Source organism: Meles meles, chromosome 9, assembly GCF_922984935.1.
Source record: "Meles meles chromosome 9, mMelMel3.1 paternal haplotype, whole genome shotgun sequence".
Classification (NCBI taxonomy): Eukaryota; Metazoa; Chordata; class Mammalia; order Carnivora; family Mustelidae; genus Meles; species Meles meles.
The window spans coordinates 71,627,643-71,646,859 of NC_060074.1; the positions used below are offsets into that span (position 1 = coordinate 71,627,643).

Consider the following 19,217-nt stretch of genomic DNA (forward strand, 5'->3'; position numbering starts at 1 on the left):
TAAAGTTTTCATCTTTAATGAAATGACCTTGGAAATAACGTACATTTCCATGACACCAATACCACAGTTTTCGGAGTCACAGTAAGATACACAGAATTATATCCGTAATTAATATGAATGCCAACATTTCAAGCAGTAATTTCTGTTACATGGCAAACAAAATCAAGAAAGCAACCATCAAACAAAAGAGACCCATAGCTTCAGACAAGGCAAATCCCAGGATAGCATATGAGAACAGCTGCTGCTTCAGCGAAGGGTTTCTAAAAGAGACACAACACATGTAATTGTTACTTTGAAATATTTTCTGAATTCCAGTATGTTTGGTAAACTGAAAGAATCAAACTGGCAAGTCCTAGAAAAGTATTTGCCTAGAACTCTTTTGCCTCTGCCTTTGTTCAATATTTTCTTCTCAATCCCAATCATTTAGAGAAAAAGTAGGAGGTGATCTCTATGTTACTATAAATGGGTTGTCTTCATGTCTTCATCCGTTTTGAGGGGTTCAGACATACTTGCTATTCCCATGAAGGTGTATTCTATATGTCTTAAGATCTGATAGTTTAGAAATAAGATCTTAAATAAAATGGAAATTGATACTTTTATTATATAAAAGAGACTATGCCGTTAACTGTAGTCCCAATATAGCTTAACAATCAAGAGTGCAGACTCTGAAGTCAGAATGAAAATTTATTTCTGACACTAGCTACTTGGGCAATCAGTGTATTTCTGCAATACTCGTCCTTCATAAGTAAGCTGGAGTATCCCCAAGCAGTACTATGAGGGTTAAGTGAGATCATGCATGCAAAGCCCTCAAAATACAAGGCAAACACAGAGTTGGCACTTAATACAAAGTACCTATTACTATTTCACTAATTTTCTAAGTTTCCAACTATGTCAAGCATGCTCTTAAAATAGCTTATTTGGTGATAGAAATTACCTGGCATAACCAATGATAAGGCTGCCAAAGACTGTTCCAATACCAGCACCAGAACCAGCCACTCCCACTGTTGCAGCACCTGCACCAATAAATTTGGCAGCAGTATCAATGTCTCTGCTTATTGCACTGGTCTGAAACTCCCTCTGGATTAGTTGAGACACACCATTCTGGGCCCCATTAAATACTGTAGAGCCCTAGAGAAAAGGAAATAAAAAGCAAGGGTTAAATTAGTAATCACAATTAGCTATTTTCATTGCTACACTGTCAAATGATAACTACTTCTTTGTGATTTTTTGAACAGGAGATTTTGTGTGGCACAGTGGAAAATCAAGAGCTTAGAGTAATTCCAATGTAGTGGAATAGGGATAACAGTATCTATACTTCGTAAAGTTGTTGAAAATTATGAAACAGTGTATTTGAATATGCTTTTTAATAGGGTAGGCTTTTCAGTAACTGGCTAGTATAATCTTAAAAACAGGCAACTCAAGACACACACACACACATACTAACTATTTCTTAGCCAACTCAGCGAAGTTTCTTTCATTGGCTTATCCTCGGCACTATTTTTTGGATACAAGGGTGGAAAAAGACTGCCCTCAAACCATTCACTAATGAGGTTCTTTTTAACCCCCCTTTAATTAAAATCATAAGACTTACTTGGTGGGGTTATTTAATTTCTATTATTACTGCTATTACCTCTCCAGTCCTAGCCTCTGGTCGAGATAACACTGATGCAGAAATTGGTCTGTATGCAACTCTGGATCCAGCTCGGATCTATTAAGGAAAAAAAAATCCAAATATTAAGTTAAGAGTAGGTTAAGACTTCAATGACCCTTCTTGTACCCTGAGTTCTAAAAAAGCCATCAGCAAAAGTTTATCAGAAAGCTTATGACTTTTCTGTATTGTGTCTTATCTTGCTGTTTGGTTATTTTCAATCCATGAAGGAATTTTATTTTAAAGTTGCTAATTGAGTTTGAAGTGTGCTACATAACCTATTTGTAATAATCTGAATAAAACTTGTACATGCTTGAAAACAAAGCACTGTTTTTAAAATTTCAATTACTGTAGTGCCACGATTTAGATCAGAAAAACAGCAATAAACATCCCACATTCTTTGCTAACTTGAAGTGGACCAACAAGTTAATGGTTACTATAAACGCTTGTCATTTAAATTATCCCATAAGTTAATATGGGGCCAAAACTTCCAAAATATTCCTGTATGTCCATTAATTATAAAATAAAAAAGCAGCTTAAACAATTCTGTATCAATGTCAGGGCAACCGGTGAAATACTCGACCCTACGGACGTATTGCAGTTCAGCGTCTCTGCCCTTGGAGTGTCCACTACACTAGGTCACAGAAAATCCCTTCAGAACCAAGACCTGATTCTCTAAGACAAATCCCCCACATCCTGACTTCACCTAAAGCTTCCGAAATGGTTATGGAAATAACAGCCAGAGGCTGGATGAAAGACTTTCCACGACTCCACCACGTTCCTCCGCCCACACAGGGTAAGGCAAAGTCCCTCCCTTTGCAGCAGCGAGTTTGACCTACAGATAGGCAAGGGAGAACGCTGAGGCGGTGAACTAGGCCTCAGAGGCCCCCTACATCCTTAAGAGACCCCAACCTTCGCGCCGACCCCCAACCCCACAGTACGCGAGGAGGTGGGGATGGGGGCCGCTCCGGCACTAGGAGCAGGGAGTGTTTGACCTACAGCGAGTGGGGCCTGACAACTAGGCCTTGGCTGCTCTCCACGGCACTCGTGGACGGGAGGAGCCGAGTGAGGTGCCCCAAGATTAGCAGAAATGGAAGAAGAGGACACAGAGGGTGAGGAATGAGCGGTCCCCACAGGTTGGTGTGCCCCGCCCAAAGGTGCCCCATTCAACAACGTGGACGCTCCAGGCCCAGAGGTCCGCCCTCAGCGTCCCGGCCCAGCCTGGGCTACGCACCAGAGCGGGGGTGCAGGCGAGCTTGGCGCAGGCGAACATCTTACACTCTTCGGGGCGGCGCGGCTGGAGGACCTGGGTGACGGCCGACGTGGGCTCCTCTCCCGCTTCCCTTCTGCGGAGGTAAAGGGGCTTAAGGTCAAGTGCCCTCCCGGGCCTGTCCTTCCCACCCAGGTCCCTCGGGCTCCCGTGCACGCCGTCGGCCTGGGCCCTCGTCCATCTAGGCGCCAGCAGAATGAATGGGCCCTGGCGGGACGCTGCTCCACCCCGACCAGGCCTGGCTCTCGCGCCCTCCACTTACCTTCCCGGGAGGTGGCGGCGGCAACGACGGCGGCAGAGGTCGAAGGAGTGGCGCTGGACGCGCAGGCGCGGTCCGCCTCTTATCCGCGCGGCGGCACCCGGATGGAGAAGGCGGGGAAAAGGGGGCAGTAGCGAAGACGCTCAAGGTCACTTTGTAACAACTTTATTGGCAACTAGTTGGGAAGGACAAGGACAGCCACAGCTGGTAAGGGAGATGCAAAAAGAAGAAATTCTCTCTGGCAGAGAGAACGGAACAGATTGTTTCTCTCTTGATCTGAGCTGGCCAGAGGATAGTGCGACTTTTACTTCCAGTCGACATCTTGTGAGATTTAGCCTTTTTTTAAAATATTTTATTTATTTGACAGAGAGAAATCACAACTAGGCAGAGAGGCAGGCAGAGAGAGAGGAGGAAGCAGGCTCCCCACGGAGCAGAGAGCCCGATATGGGGCTCAATCCCAGGACCCTGGGATCATGACCTGAGCCGAAGGTAGAGGCTTTAATCCACTGAGCCATCCAGGCGCCCCGAGATTTGGCCTTTTAATCAGTTGTTACTGTCTCCTTCCTAGAGGGACCCCCCTTCCTGTTCATTCTCCTCCTCCGTGAAATAGAACTGTGTGTGCGCGTGGGGAAGGAGTTCATGCACTGCTTGACAGAAGAAATGAGGGTCCCCAGCAACGGGAACACATTACTTTAAAGGAATCTGCAGAAGTATTCCAGAAGTATGGCTAATCCTTTGAGTGGCAGAGGACCTGACCTAAAGTACAGGGACAAGGGAATGAGCACATGAAGAGATCAAAGAGTTTTGTGACTTTGGGCACAAAGTTGCATCTTGGTAATGAAGTGAGGGAGGTAATTTTTCTTCCAGCTCTATGCTTGTAAAGATTAAGGGATGTAATGTAATTCAAGGGACTAAAGAAAGTCTGAGTCTACTTTAACCAGCCCACTGATTCAAAGGCTAATCTCATCCAGAAACACCTTCGCAGACATACCTGGAGATAATATTTAATTTAGGCACCCCATGGCCATCAAGTTGACCCAAAATTAATCATCACATATCCTATACTTTAATAAAGATCTTTGTAAAGGAATAGCTATCTTAAATGGAATTGTGTACAGAGATGGTTTAAGGGAAGTTCAGTTTCTTCAGCCATAAATCAGTAGCAGTAACTGTTGGAGAGGAAGAGGAGGCAGGAGGGAAGCTGGGATCCCTAACAGGATCACTTCCAGGGTGCACATGGGCTAGGTGCCTATGACAGGGAGAGGTTCAGTCTAAGTCTAGGCTCTGACTGTCAATATGTCAATAAGCAGGTCAACTGCTCTAGAAGAGGAGACAATGTGTCCTTGGTGGGTTCAACCAGTTAGAGTTTAAATATTTATGAAGAATATTAGGTGTTCAAAGAACAGATAGTGCTACCTGTGTTTGTGTGTGTGTCTAACAAAGTGGGTCTTGCGTGATACCAGCCCATGTTGACAGAGGGTGAATATTTGCACTGAGGAAGTTTGAAGAAAAATGGTGCCTTCTGAGAGGAGTAAAGTGAGACTGTAAAGATGCGTGGGGGACTTCTTTTGAAGTATTCAAGTCTCTCTGTATTTTTTTCTTAAATAGTGGAGATCGTCTTTTGTTTTTTGTTTTTCAAAGATTTTATTTATTCATTTATTTGAGAGCGAGAAAGAAAGAATAGATGTGCGCACATGCCAGCAGGAGGGTGAGTGGGGGGAGGAGCAGAAGGAGAGGGGCAAGCAGACTCTGCACTCAGCTGGGATCCTACTGGGGGGCTGGATCTCACCACCCTGAGATCACAAGTTGAGCCGAGATCGATCACAACCTGAGCCAAAATCAGTTGGGTGCTTAACCAACTCAGCCACCCAGGCACCCTAGAGATGATCGTGTTAAGTAATGAATCACAGTTTGGTATTATGTGAACACCTGAGTGAAGATGGCATGGAGAAGAAAGGAATGGGGTGGTAAAGAGAAGTATAGAAAATCCTTTCCCAATATAAGTGTGATAATCCCTCCTTTACTTTGTGCCCCTTTGCAATGTGACGTTGCCACTCATCAAGCAATGAAGTCTGTTTGCCTTCTCCTTAAATCTGGGCTCATCTTATGACTTGCTTTGACCCAGAGAGTGACACTGTGTGACTTCTGGACTAGAAAGAGGTCTCATAGCTTTCATTTTCTCCTTGGAAGTCAACCATCCATCAAGAAAACATGGGTTAGACTACTGAGTGCTAAGAAACCTTCTTGACAGAAAAAAAAAAGCCTCATAAAAGAGAGCTGAGGGGGCACCTGGGTGGCTCAGTGGGTTAAAGCCTCTGCCTTCAGCCCAGGTCATGGTCCCAGGGTCCTGGGATCGAGCCCCGCATGGGGCTCTCTGCTCAGCAGGGAGCCTGCTTCCCCTCCTCTCTCTCTCCGGCTGCCTCTCTGCCTACCTGTGATCTCTGTCCGTCAAATAAATAAATAAAATCTTAAAAAAAAAAAAAAAGAGAGAGAGCTGAGGTGTCCCAGACATGTGACTGAGGCTATGTTGAGTTCTCGAGTTTTAATCAAGCCTTCCCAGCCAAAACCACATGGAAGAGAAATGAGCCTTGCCTAAATTCCTGATCCACAGAATCAAGAGCAGTGAAAAGGTTATTGTTAGAAGCTGTGAACTTTGGGGTGGTTTGTTACATAGCAAGAGATAACTGAAAGAGAAGATACTGTTTTCCAAAGTATGCGCTCCTTTGAAATCCATGTGGGGGCAGCAGCATCTTTTCTTTCTTTCTTTTCTTTTCTTTTTTTTTTTTTTAAGTAATCTCTACACCCAACTGGGGCTCGAACCCAGGACCCTGAGATTAAGAACTGCATACTGTATCCACTATGCCAGCCAGGTGTCCCTTTTTAAATAAAAAAGAAAAAAAATTTTAAGTAATCAGGAGGCAGCAGCATCTTAATGTGGGCAATTTGAGTTCAGAATTCCAGGCATAACTCAGAGCAAATCAGATAGAAGCACATGTCTTGTACACTGACTCCCATTTCCTTGAAATTCTGGGGTGAAGTAGGGTTGTTGTTGTTAAAACAACATGTAAGGTAAAAACAAAACAAAACAAAACTATGTAAGGTAGTTCTAACCTGGACACATGGAAAGATGCTTAAATTATCTGCTTTTGAAAGTTTTCATTTTTAAAAAAAGATTTTATTTATTTGACAGAGAGAGACAGACAATGAGAAAGGGAATACAAGCAGGGGGAGTGGGAGAGGAAGAAGCAGGGTTCTCACTGAGCAGGGAGCCTGACGTGGGGTTCAGTCCCAGTACCCTGGGATCATGACCTGAGCTGAAGGCAGACACCCAACGACTGAGCCACTCAGGTACACCAGAAGGTTTTCATTTTGATAGTCTGTAAAGTTTTCACCAGCCTGCTCACATTAGTGGGATTTAAAAAATATATATATTATTTGTGCAAATGAAAACCAGAAATGTAAGTTTAAAATATTCTGGGCTTTGTTATAAAACTATTTTGCTTTTCTTATGAAAATTTTTGTTTCATATTATTGGCCTGAATTTGTTACCAATTTATCTTTTTTTTTTTTTTTTAGGAAAATGAATGTCTAAACCTATGCTAATGCTATAGGATCATTCTATCAAGGTGAGCTCCAAATAAATACTGTGTCCCCTCTTTGAGCATAGTGAGCATACAGGAAAATGTAAGAGTTTACATTATAATTGGGGTATATGAAAAATTGAACTGATATATAAAAAATTGGAGAAAAACACAAATTAGTAACAATTTTAGAACTCTGTTTTATAGTGTGTGGTAAGGGAAACACCTTCAGAAAAGAGACTGGCTTGTTTATTTTTATTTATTTATTTAAAAGATTTTTATTTATTTATTTGATACACAGAGAGAGATATCACAAGTAGGCAGAGCAGCAGGCAGAGAGAGAGGGGGAAGCAGGCTCCCCGCTGAGCAGAGAGCCCTATGTGGGGCTCAATCCCAGGACCCGGAGATCATGACCTGAACTGAAGGGAGAGGTTTAACCCACTGAGCCACCCAGGTGCCCTGAGACTGGCTTGTTTAAAATGTGCCTCGTTGAGACAGACTTGAGCTCAGCTGAGAGAGATGGGCTGATTCATTTAGAAAATGTTTCTTGCAGGACGCCTGGGTTGTTCAGTTGGTTGAGCATCTGCCTTCACCTCAGGTCATAATCCCAGGCTCCTGGGATTGAGCCCTGCATGGAGGAGCCTGCTTCTCCCTCACCCTCTCCCTCTATACCCCCTCAACCCTCTGCACTCATGCTCTTTTGCTCTCTCTCTCTTTTTCAAATAAATAAATAAGTTATTTTAATTAAAAAAAAGGAAGAAAGTATTTCTTGGTATCCTTTATATAAAACCTAACACTGTCTAGGATACTAATTAGGATACTAATAAAGCAGATAATTTAAACTTTCTAGTGCAGAAATTTTCTGCCTTAATCTTCATTTTTGATTCCTTTACAAATTATTTCCCCATTTTTCATGCCATCTAGTATAGTGGAATAAAATAAATGAATAATAGGGGCACCTGGGTGGCTCAGTGGGTTAAGCCTCTGCCTCCAGCTCAGGTCATGATCCCAGGGTCCTGGGATCGAGCCCCACATTGGGCTTGCTGCTCAGTAGGGAGCCTGCTTCTGCCTACTTGTGATTTCTTTCTCCGTCAAATAAATAAATAAATAAATAATCTTAAAAAAAAAAAGAATAATAAATAAATAACTCCAAAGATTTAGTAAGGAATTAAAAGTAAATGTATCACTTTATGGCCTTTCAGAGGTCCAGATGGTCCAGGCTAAAATTTATATTGAAGAGTTACATGAAAACAATATACTAATATAATAAATATTATTCCATCCTTTTTCCTGGTAAGATATGCTAGTTATTGAGGAAGAAAACAATTTTATGCACAGTTTATAATTAATATAGAAAGACTAGTTACATTGGAAGAAAATGAGAAAGTATGTGGATATGAGATGAGGTCTATCTTTTGCCTCTTATCCATCAGGCACAGCATAGGGAATATAGTCAATAGTATCTTAATAACATATGGTGACTTACACTTATCATGGTGAGCCCTGAGGAATGTATGGACTTGTTGAATCACTATGTTGTACATCTGAACCTAATATGACATTGTCAACCATACTTCAATAATAGATAAAAAAAAGTAAATAAGTTACCCATTTTTCACTTAATTTGTATATGGCTAGTTGCCTATCCAACGTATGTTCTACCTTTCTTTCTCGGTTATAGAACTCTGTTCACAGTTTAAAAATACTCAACTTCCCAGGTTTCCTTATAGTTAAGAATGGTCAGTGATATGTGAGATAAAGTTACTTGGTTATTGGCTCTAAGAATGCATACAAAGGATATAGATTCAACCGTCTTGTTTCTTTTTTTCCTTCCCTCTTTTTTTTTTTTTTTTGCTGCTTGGAATATGGATCCAGTGTCTGGAGGTGAAGCAACAATCTTGCAACCATGAATACAGAAACTGAACGTTAAGGATGGAGAAGTTGGAAGTGGAAAGGAGATTGAGTTCTTAACTTTTTTTTTTTTTTAAGTAGCTAGAGCGGCTATTATCTATTTATGGACTTCATGATATACAAGAAAAAAACTTCTATTTGCTGAAGCCCCTGAGGTCAACCTTCTTTTATACGCAGCTGAACACAACACAAACTGAGGGTCTACATCTTTGACCCTTTTTGATCTTTCGTCTGTGATTACAGCAGAAATAGCCCTCTTCCCACAGAATTTATGTTAATTTAGATCTATTTTCCATGTTCCATAGGACCAGCAAGGAGACAGAACCATTTTAGCAATTTGAACAAAGAAAATGTAATATAAAGATTGTTAACCAATAATAGGTACTCTAAGAAGAATAGAGTGGTTTCTAAGAGGTGCAGAAGTATCAACTGTCGGAAGAGCTACTACCCTTGGCTAAGGATGAGTGAACCGGAAGGAAGAACTTAGAAATTTAAAGAAGAGGGCATGGCTGTCTCAGGGATGTATAGCCCCCCTGTGGTGAAGGAACTTGCTGGAGGCACCAGCCACAAGTGAACCAGGAAGACTGCTGAGGTCCACAAAACCAGGCCCCTCTTGGGAACCAATCCATGGGCTCCACACAGGAAGAAAAAAAAGTCATTTCCTCCAGCTCTGGCCTCACAGGGTCTTTCCATTGCCCTCTTCTGGCAAAGCCTAACACTTTGCCAGTTGTCAAAGCAGAAATGCTTGCAGAGTCTAGCTCTAGAAATAACAAAGCAAAAGGATGGATTTATAGCTGAGAAGTCATAAGTTAATAAATGACACAGATGGTAAGATTCTCAAGGGCAAGGGTTAGGTTTAATTCATATTTAGGTCTTCTACAGCACCTAAGAGAGTGTTATACATAGTAGTCACTCAATACATTTTTGCTCGATAATATATAAGGGGCTCAGTATATACAAAATAATTTGCAATAATTTTTTTGTTCTCTTTTGACTAAGATATAATCTCTTTGGCTCTTTGGACAAATTAGAATGACCTCTAGAATGCCTTTTGCTTTCGAGTATTGCAAAATTCCAACTAAGAGAAAATGAAGAACATTTTTTGGTTTGTGACATGAGTTTGTTCAAACACATTTGTGTGCTTATGAAGGATCCTGGGTTTATACCTTCACGTGCTTAACGAATTCAGTGAAAAGCCAAAACATTAGAGCCCTCTTTTGATCCATTCTCTGAGACAATATAATTTTGCAGGAATAGTTCATCAACTGGAGCAGCCCAAGTTGGAGCTGTGAGGGAGGCAATGTCTGCAGTTCTCCTTTCACTTCTTTTTTCAAGGCCTTTGGTCCATCCTGAGCCACCTGCTCTTTCTGTGGGTACCTGGTATCTTCATGGTGACTACTGACCCTGCAAGTTTCCCCATGGTGCACTTACTGAAGCCATCTCTCTCCCAGCAGAGCCCAGCTTCTGAACTCTTACCCATGTAAGATATTCATCTCTTAGTGTTGCTCCCGCAGCACATCTCTATAATGGCATTATAAAGACAGAGAAGATTAACGTGGTCCCCGTGCAAGGACAACACACAAACTCAGACATTCAGTAGTTTTATACTATGCTACCATTTACCTCAGAAGGCAGGTGGGGGTGGTGGATGTTAATGCGTCTAAGAAATGGAAGGAGGGGCGCCTGGGTGGCTCAGCCCGTTAAGAGTCTGCCTGCAGCTCAGGTCATGATCCCAGGGTCTTGGGATGGAGTCCCACATTGGGCTCCTTGCTCAGCAGGGAACCTGCTTCTCCCACTGTCTGCCCCTCGCCCTGCTTGAGCTCTCTCTCTCAAGTAAATAAATAAATAAAATCTTAAAAAAAAAAAAAAGAAATAGTGGGGCACCTGAGTGGTTCAGTGGGTTAAGCCTCTGCCTTCAGCTCAGGTTATGATCTCAGGGTCCTGGGATCAAGCCCCACATTGGGCTCTCTGCTCAGCAGTGGATCCTGCTCCGCGCCCCCTCCCCCCCCCCCGCCTGCCTCTCTGCCTACTTGTGATCTCTGTCAAATAAATAAATAAAATCTTTAAAAAAAAAAGAAATGGAAGGAATTACAAATGTATTTCCTGTATTTAAAAGCTAGAGGGTTCATAGATGGTTACCCATGGGAAAAGAAACAGTTTGGAGGGAATAAAAATAGAAGCTAGACTTCTTTAAATATATCTCACTTTTGGAAAGATGCAAACCATTTATGAGCAAAGTTTTAAAAAAATTTAAACAAAAATCCCTAAAAAGGGAAAGTAAATGAAACAAATGAATTTAACTGCATCTAGCTGGTATCATAACTACACTGGGTAGATTCAGAGAGTTTCTATAGGTGGATAAAAAGATAGCTCCTTCATCACCCTGCTTCATGTGCACTGGTCTCTTTGCTATTCCTTCAGCATCCCAACCATATTCCAGCTCACAGAGCTGCACATTTGTTCCTTCAGCTTGGACCACCTTTCTGCCGGGTAGTCACTTGGTTTACAGCTCCACTTTGTTCAAGTCTTTGCTCAAGTCTCTTCTTAAGAGAGGCCTTCCTGAATCCCTTACATATCTTTTTATATCTCCCTAATACTTATAGCTACCTGCCATTATTTGTTTGGTAAATAATTAGACTCTCTCATTAGACTGTAAGTTCATGGTGGCAAGGACTTTGTTTTGTTCATTGTCGCACACACAGAGTCTAGAATATGCTTGGCCCATTAATAGGCACTCAGTAAATTTTGAGCAGAATGGTTGGAGAAGGGAGAGACTGTTAACTTTTTATTCACATACCACTGTATTATTTGATAGGTTACTATTAGTGTGAATTACTTTAATATTTTAAAACCAGTACATTATGAAAGCTTTAGTAATTCACAATCATTGATAAAATTTATGCATTATTCCCTCTGTGGTACTGGAATTAATTAAACTGAAGGGAAGCATTACTAGTAATATTTTTTAAAGATTTTATTTATTCATTTGTTAGAGAGAGAGAGATCACACCAGCAGGGGAAGCAGCAGGCAGAGGCAGAAGCAGGCTCCCTGCTGAGCAAGGAGCCGGATGTGGTACTGGATCCCAGTACCTTGGGATCATGACCTGAACCAAAGGCGGACGCTCAACCAACAGAGCCACCCAGGTGTCTCAACATAATTACTATTTTTAAAAGATTTTATTTTTTAAGTTCTCCACACTTAACGGGGAACTTGAACCTACAATCCCAAGATCAAGAGTTGTATGCTCTATTGACTGAGCCAGCCAGGTGCCCCAAGGAAGCATTATTAAATGCTGAATTTCAGTTCTCAGTGATGGGCTTGGATGTAGCTTTACACAATGCTTTTTTAAATTATACTCGAACTTTAATCTGCCTGTGGAAAGCTATCCATGTTTTATTTTTTATTTTTAAAAAGGATTTACTTATATATTTTAGAGAGAGAGAGTGCAAGTGTGAGTGAGGGGAAGAGTAGAGGGAGAGAATCTCAAGCAGACTTTCCGCTGAGCCTGGGGCTCAATATCCCAACCCTTGAGATCATGACCAGAGCCAAAATCACCAGCTGGGCGCTTAACCGACTGAGGCGCCCAGATGCCCCAAGCTATCCTTGCTTTAAAGCACTGTGTGTGTGTGCATGTATATATACCTTATTTATATCTTGGATGGAGTTTATTGCATGTGATTGTAAGGCATTATGTCACTTTCAGCTATTTTTAAAGATAATCAATTATAATTATATGTCCTATTCTCCTTCAAGAAGTTAAACCCATCTATATTCAACGGACCCAGATATTCAGCTTAGGGATAAGAGATAAGAAGTTTCACAACACTAACAAAATGGGAGGACTCTTGCTTATCAAACTTTTCCGCTATTCTAGCCCTAGTGAGGTCTTTAAGGGCCATATTCCCAGCCTTAGTGCCATGTGATATATATAGTGTCTTATATGGTAGAAGTGCACCATGGTAAGTAATACTTTATTTTCTTTTTACTTTTGGATTATCATGACTCTGTGGAGCCTGGTAAGAACCACTTCAGAGTTCTGTCCTCCAAAACAGAAAATAATTAATTTGTGTTAGAGGTAGTTTGTTACGACAACCACAGGAAACTAATATAGTCAGATTCTTGTCTGATTCCAGGCACAGGTTATCAGTTCTGGAGAGACAAATCAAAGATGGGGTGGGGACTTAATTTTGGAATTCAGGCAGCTGAACTGCCTGGGATTGTAGGGGAAGGGTCATTCATTATAGATCTTAATTTAGAACAAAGTCAGGGAGATGAGCATAAGGGGTGTGCTCTGACAGATGATGGCATGATCTCTGAGAGCACAGAAGGTATACCAGCTAGCTGGCGAGGTCATAGGACCAGGCCCATCCTGAGCACCTAAAATTTTGGAGGATAAGAAAAGAGCCAGGTACCCAAGAAATGGACAGAACTGTATCAGATGGAAGATTGGTATCTCTAGACAGGCAGATACAGGAAGTTGGTATGTAATGTTGCTGAGATGCTGTTGAGCATAAAGTAACAGAACACTTTTGAAACCACACTAACTTTTAGAAGAGCCAGGAATTTCTCTCTAGGTTGGCTTCCACGTTGCTCTTAGGGTATATAAAACCCTACAGGAAGAGGGCAGCTAGAAGAGAGTCATCAATGATAGGGTGTTGGCCAGAATGGGAGAAGAGGGAGGGCCAGGAAATGTGAGGAGGCAGTGTTAGTCCAATTTTAAGTTAGTTTCACTGATAGCTTACTAGAGGGTAAAAGTCACAAACTTCTGTATTCACACCTCTTGACCATTCAGGGGTCTTGTCCAGGGACTTAATGAGCAGCAAGTCTCCATGTAGTCCTCTCTTTCCTTTCCCCACTGTCTTGCTAGTGTGAGTCTACTCTTATCTAGTCTACTTGTCTTCATCTCTTCTTCAGATTTATGTGTCATTCATTCAACAAACATTTTATTCATTCATTAAACACAATTGTGGGACTGTTCTCCAAAGATATTTCTTTGGTGAAAACCCTAGAATAAAATACACACTAGTTAATGTAAAATTAAAAGTCTTTCTCCCCCCTTCAGCCCCCCCCCCCCCATCTCCTTGCCAGTCGGCTACTAAAACCCTTTGGTCTTGCCCGAATTGTCTACTTCCCAGCCTTCAAAAACCCCACATAAAATCCTCTTTGTACCTCTGGTTGCTTTGCTCTGGCAAAGTCTGAAGTCTTCAGTTACATCCTATGTATATCAGCAAAATATATGCTATCCAAATACAGCTGGAGCTTAAAAACAAAATAAATCAGGGTGAGAGGTTGTGGGGTAGGTGGAAGGTTAAGATTAAGACCAAGCCTTCTTAACTGTCTTTGTGTGCTATTGCTACTGCCAGATTATCTAGATAAAACAGCTTTACCCTTGAGATATGCTAATTCCTTCCCAGGATGTAATTCTGCTTCAGCGTTCTTTTATTTAATTTGGACCTTTAGCTTGCCAGAATATCAACCCTTGGCCTACTCATCCCATGCTTCAACATCCAATCAACTTTCTCTTAAAGACAAACAGGAAAAATACCACACCAGAACTACCTTTTAAAAGTTATATAAGTAATATATGAACATAGGCTTATAAATAATCTAAACAATAGCAAATCATATAAAGCAAAAACTGTAGCTCTTGTATATTGTCCTCCCCCAATTATTTTCCTCTCCAGAAGGAATCATTACTAACACTATAGTATAGGGGTGCCTGGCTGGCTAAGCTGGTAGAACATGTGATTCTTGATCTGAGGGTAATGAGTTTGAGCCCCACATTGGGTGTGGAGCCTACTTAAAAAAAAAAAAGAGTATAGTGTATGTTTTGCCAGACCTTTCACTACGTTTTTACATGGAAGTGTATGAATATAGTTTAAAAACTTCTTTAATAAAAACGTTTTTACATGGAAGTGTATGAATATAGTTTAAAAACTTCTTTAATAAAAACTTGTATCTTCTTTTTTTAACAAAGAGTGCTAGGAAAATTGAATAACTACATGCAAAATAGTTGGACTCAACCTTATATCATATATAAAAATTAGCCCAAAGTGGATTGAAGACCTAAATGTAAGATCTAAAACTATAAAACTTTTAGGAGAAAACATAAGGGAAAATCTTTATGACACTAGATTTGGCAATGATTTCTTGGATATGACACCAACAGCACAGGCAATAAGAGAAAAAATAGATAAATTGGACTTCATCAAAATTAAAAATTTTGTGCATCAAAGGACAATGTCAAGAGAGTGAAAAGATACCCCACAGAATGGAAGAAAATATTTACAAATCACACATTTGGTAAGGAATTAATATCCAGAATATGTAAAGAACTCTTACAACTGCACAATGAAAAACCCAAACAACCCAATTAAAAAATGGACAAAGAAATTGACATTTCTCTAAACAAGATATACAAATGGTCAATAAGCGCATGAAAAGATATGCAACACCACCAGTCATGAGGGAAATGCAAACAAATGAGATACTATTTTATACCCATTGGAATGGCTATTATTTTAAAAAAGGAAAATAACAACTATTGGTGAAGATGTAGAAAAACCAGACTCCTTGTGCATTGTTGGTAGGAAAGTGACCTGGTGTAGCTCCTACTGAAGACAGTGTAATGGACCCTCAAAGTTAAACATAGAATTACTGTATGATCAGCAATTCCACTTCTAGGTATATGCTCGAAAGAATTGAAAGCAGGTACTCAGGCAGACGCTTGTACACTAGTGTTCACAGCAGCACTACTCACCATAGCCAAAGGAGGAAACAACACAAATGTCCACCAATAAGTGAATGGTTAAGCAAAATATAGTATATACACACACTGGAATATTTTCAGCCTTAAGACAGAATGGAAGTCTGATACATGCTATAACATGGATGAATCTTGGAAACACGCTAAGTAAAATAATGCAAAAGGATAAATATTATATGCTTCTACTTATATGCTTTACTTATTTTTTTTTAACATTTTATCTGTTTATTTGAGAGAGAGCAAGAGTGAGAGAGATCACAGAGGGAGAGGGAGAAGCAGACTCTCTGCTGAGCGAGAGCCTGACTCAGGGCTCAATCCCAGGACCCTGGGATCATGACCTGCACTGAAGGCAGATGCTTAGCCAACTGAGCCACACAGGCAACCATATGCTGTATTTAGTATAGGCAAATTTATAGAAACAGAAAATAGAATAGAGGCTACCAGGAGCTGAGGGGAGGGGAAATGGGGAATTATCATTTAATGGGTATAGAGTTTCTGTTTGGGATGCTGAAAAGTTCTGGAAATGGATAGTGATGATGGCTGCACATGTGAATGTACTCACTGCTACTTAAAAATGATTAAAATGGGGGCACAGGGGTGGCTCAGTCAGTTAAGTGTCTGCCTTTGGCTCAGGTCATGATTCTGGGATCCTGGGATAGAGCAGGGAGCCTGTTCCCCCCTCTCCTTCTATCCCTCCTCCCCCACTTGTGTTCTTTCTCTCTCTCAAATAAATTAAAAAATCCTTATAAAATGATTAAAATGGTACATTACGTATATATTTTTCCATAATAAAAACCAAACAGGTTGTACTTTGATTTTTCAATGAATGTATGTATCAGTAGTATTTCAATTTCAGTAAACACATAGCTACTTCAATCTTTTAAAAGTAATGTTTAAAATTTTGTAATAGAAATTTTTACCACATTCTTAAGTAAAGAAAATGGTATATTGATTCCTTCCCATCACCCAGCTTCAACAGTTATCAGCACATGGTCAATTTCATTTCTTCTGTTCTTCCTCTCAACCACTTCTTTCCCCATCTGCTCCATATTATTTTGAAACAAATTTCAGAAGTCATAACATTTAAATTATGAATGTTTAAGTATAAGTTTCTATAAGGACTCTTTCCTGAAAAATAGAGGCACAATGCCATTATCATATCTAAAGTATTGAACAATAATATCTTAATATCACCAAATACGCAGTCAGTGTTCAGATATCCCTGATTGTCTCATAATATTAACATTTGGTTGACTTAAATGAAGAATCTATACAAGTTCTATGCATTGTAATTAGTTATACTATGTCTTTTAAGTCTGTTTTAACGTGTGGATTCTCCTTCACTCTTCTTTTAAATTTATTAGTTGAAGAAACTTGGTTGCTTATCACATGGGATTTTCCGCATTATGGATTTTGCTAATTTTATCCTCACAGTGTCATTTAACATGTTTCTTGTAAATTGGTAGATGGATCTAGAGGCTTGGTCAGCTTTTTTTCTTCTTAAAATAGCCTTTATAGGTAGTGTCAGGTTCTTTCTATATGCACCATTTAGGAGATACATATGTCTGGCTGTCTTTTTTCTTTTTTAATTAATTAATTATTTTTTTATTATGTTATGTTAGTCACCCTACAGTACACCATTAGTTTTTGATGTAGCGTTCCATGATTCATTGTTTGCATATAACACCCAGTGCTCCATGTAATACATGCCCTCCTTAATACCCATCACCAGGCTAACCCATACCCCCTTCCCGTCCCCTCTGAAACCCTCAGTTTGTTTCCCAGAGTCCACAGTCTCTCATGGTTCATCTCCTCTTTTGATTCACCCCCTTCATTTTCCCCTTCATTATCCAATGTCCTCCATGCTATTCTTTATGTTCCACAAATAAGTGAAACTCTATGATAATCGACTTTCCCTGCTTGACTTACTTATTTCACTTAGTATAATCTTCTCCAGTCCCATCCAGATTGATGCAAAAGTTGGTTATTCATCCTTTCTGATGGCTGAGAAATATTCCATGGTACACATAGACCACATCTTCTTTATCCATTCATGTGTTGAAGGGTATCTCAGCTCTTTCCACAGTTTGGCTATTTGTGGACATTACTGCTATGAACAATTGAGGGCATATGGCCCTTCTTTTCACTACATCTGTATCTTTGGGGTAAACACCCAGTAGTGCAATTACTAGAACTCATACAGCAATTCAGTAATGTGGCAGGATACAAAATCAATGCACAGAAATCAGTTGCTTTCTTATACACTAACAATGAAACTGTAGAAAGAGAAATTAGAGAATCGATTCCATTTACAGTAGCACCAAAAACCATAAGATACCTTGGAATAAACCTAACCAAAGAGGTAAAGGATCTATACTCTAGAAACTACAAAGCACTCATGAAAGAAATCAAAGAAGACCAAAAAAGGTGGAAAAACATTCCATGCTCTTGGATCGGAAGAATAAACATTGGCTCTCTTTTTTCTGATATTAAAATCGATCAGTGAAGTCAGCCTGATTTATCTATTATAAAGTTCCCCATCAGCTTTTTATTTTTTTAAGATTTTATTTATTTATTTGACAGACAGAGATCACAAGCAGGTGGAGAGGGAGACAGAAACAGAGAGAGAGAGAGGAGGAAGCAGGCTCCCCACTGGGCAGAGAGCCTGATGCAGGACTTGATCCCAGGACCCTGGGATCATGACCTGAGCCGAAGGCAGAGGCTTTAACCCACTGAGCCACCCAGGCACCCCCCCCCCCACCATTAGCTTTTTACTTGATGATTTTAGCAGTCATTGATGATTATTTCTGAGCTCTGTTATTTCTTAGGATTGAAGTACAGTGATAATCTTTTTCTGTCATTTCTTATTCATTTAGTAGCTGGAATTATTCTACAAAGAAGAACTTTCCCATATCATCTATTTTTGTCACCTTATATCATGGTTAGGACAGAAAAGATAGAATAAATAGTTGATTCTTTCTCTTTATTTACAGGTTTCAGAATAATGAATTATATATAATTTAAACCATCAGGAAATGAAGACCAAGTGATTTAACCTGTAAATTAAGAGTGAGTGATGTCCAATCAAGAAATGGGCAGAGGACATGAACAGACATTTCTGCAAAGAAGACATCCAGATGGCCAACAGACACATGAAAAAGTGCTCCACATCACTCGGCATCAGGGAAGTACAAATCAAAACCACAATGAGATATCACCTCACACCAGTCAGAATGGCTAAAATTAACAAGTCAGGAAATGACAGATGCTGGCGAGGATGCGGAGAAAGGGGAACCCTCCTACACTGTTGGTGGGAATGCAAGCTGGTGCAACCACTCTGGAAAACAGCATGGAGGTTCCTCAAAATGTTGAAAATAGAACTACCCTATGACCCAGCAATTGCACTACTGGGTATTTACCCTAAAGATACAAATGTAGTGGGGGCACTTGGGTGACTCAGTGGGTTAAGCTGCTGCCTTCGGCTCAGGTCATGATCCCAGGGTCCTGGGATCAAGCCCTGCATCGGGTTCTCTGCTCAGCAGGGAGCCTGCTTCCCTCTCTCTCTCTCTGCCTGCCTATCTACTTGTGATCTCTCTCTGTCAAATAAATAAATAAAATCTTTAAAAAAAAAGATACAAACGTAGTGATCCGAAGGGGCATGTGCACCCGAATGTTTATAGCAGCAATGTCTATAATAGTCAAACTATGGAAAGAACCTAGATGTCCATCAACAGATGAATGGATAAAGAAGATGTGGTATATATATATATATATATATATA

The 19,217-nt window shown here is 40.4% G+C and overlaps 1 protein-coding gene and 1 long non-coding RNA gene across 3 annotated transcripts; one reads left to right on the top strand and one right to left on the bottom strand.

Annotated features, from left to right (window-relative positions):
- ATP5MC3 (ATP synthase membrane subunit c locus 3) lies at nt 1-3,304 on the bottom strand. Its single transcript, XM_046019742.1, has 5 exons — nt 3,181-3,304; nt 2,883-2,994; nt 1,631-1,708; nt 935-1,128; nt 1-260 (listed from the first exon to the last, which is right to left on the bottom strand). Exons 2-5 carry the CDS (start codon nt 2,919-2,921, stop codon nt 146-148), a joined length of 426 nt encoding a protein of 141 aa, XP_045875698.1. The 5' UTR covers nt 2,922-2,994; nt 3,181-3,304; the 3' UTR covers nt 1-145.
- Nucleotides 1,719-18,593, top strand: LOC123951084. Of its 2 annotated transcripts, XR_006820340.1 has the most exons (4): nt 1,719-2,784; nt 6,754-6,803; nt 8,634-10,149; nt 18,430-18,593. It is a non-coding gene; the product is annotated as an uncharacterized LOC123951084 (long non-coding RNA). The 2 variants fall into 2 exon arrangements; XR_006820339.1 differs by lacking the exon at nt 18,430-18,593 and having other exon boundaries at nt 8,634-10,446.
- The last annotated feature ends 624 nt before the right edge of the window (nt 18,594-19,217 follow it).

Excerpts from the sequence above, each read along its gene's own strand:
- ATP5MC3 (XM_046019742.1), bottom strand. The coding sequence starts at position 2,921 with ATGTTCGCCTGCGCCAAGCTCGCCTGCACCCCCGCTCTG. Across the intron at positions 1,709-2,882 it reads TCGCCTGCACCCCCGCTCTG|ATCCGAGCTGGATCCAGAGT; the intron begins GTGCGTAGCCCA and ends TTTCCTTAATAG. Across the intron at positions 1,129-1,630 it reads CAGAGGCTAGGACTGGAGAG|GGCTCTACAGTATTTAATGG; the intron begins GTAATAGCAGTA and ends CCTTTTCTCTAG.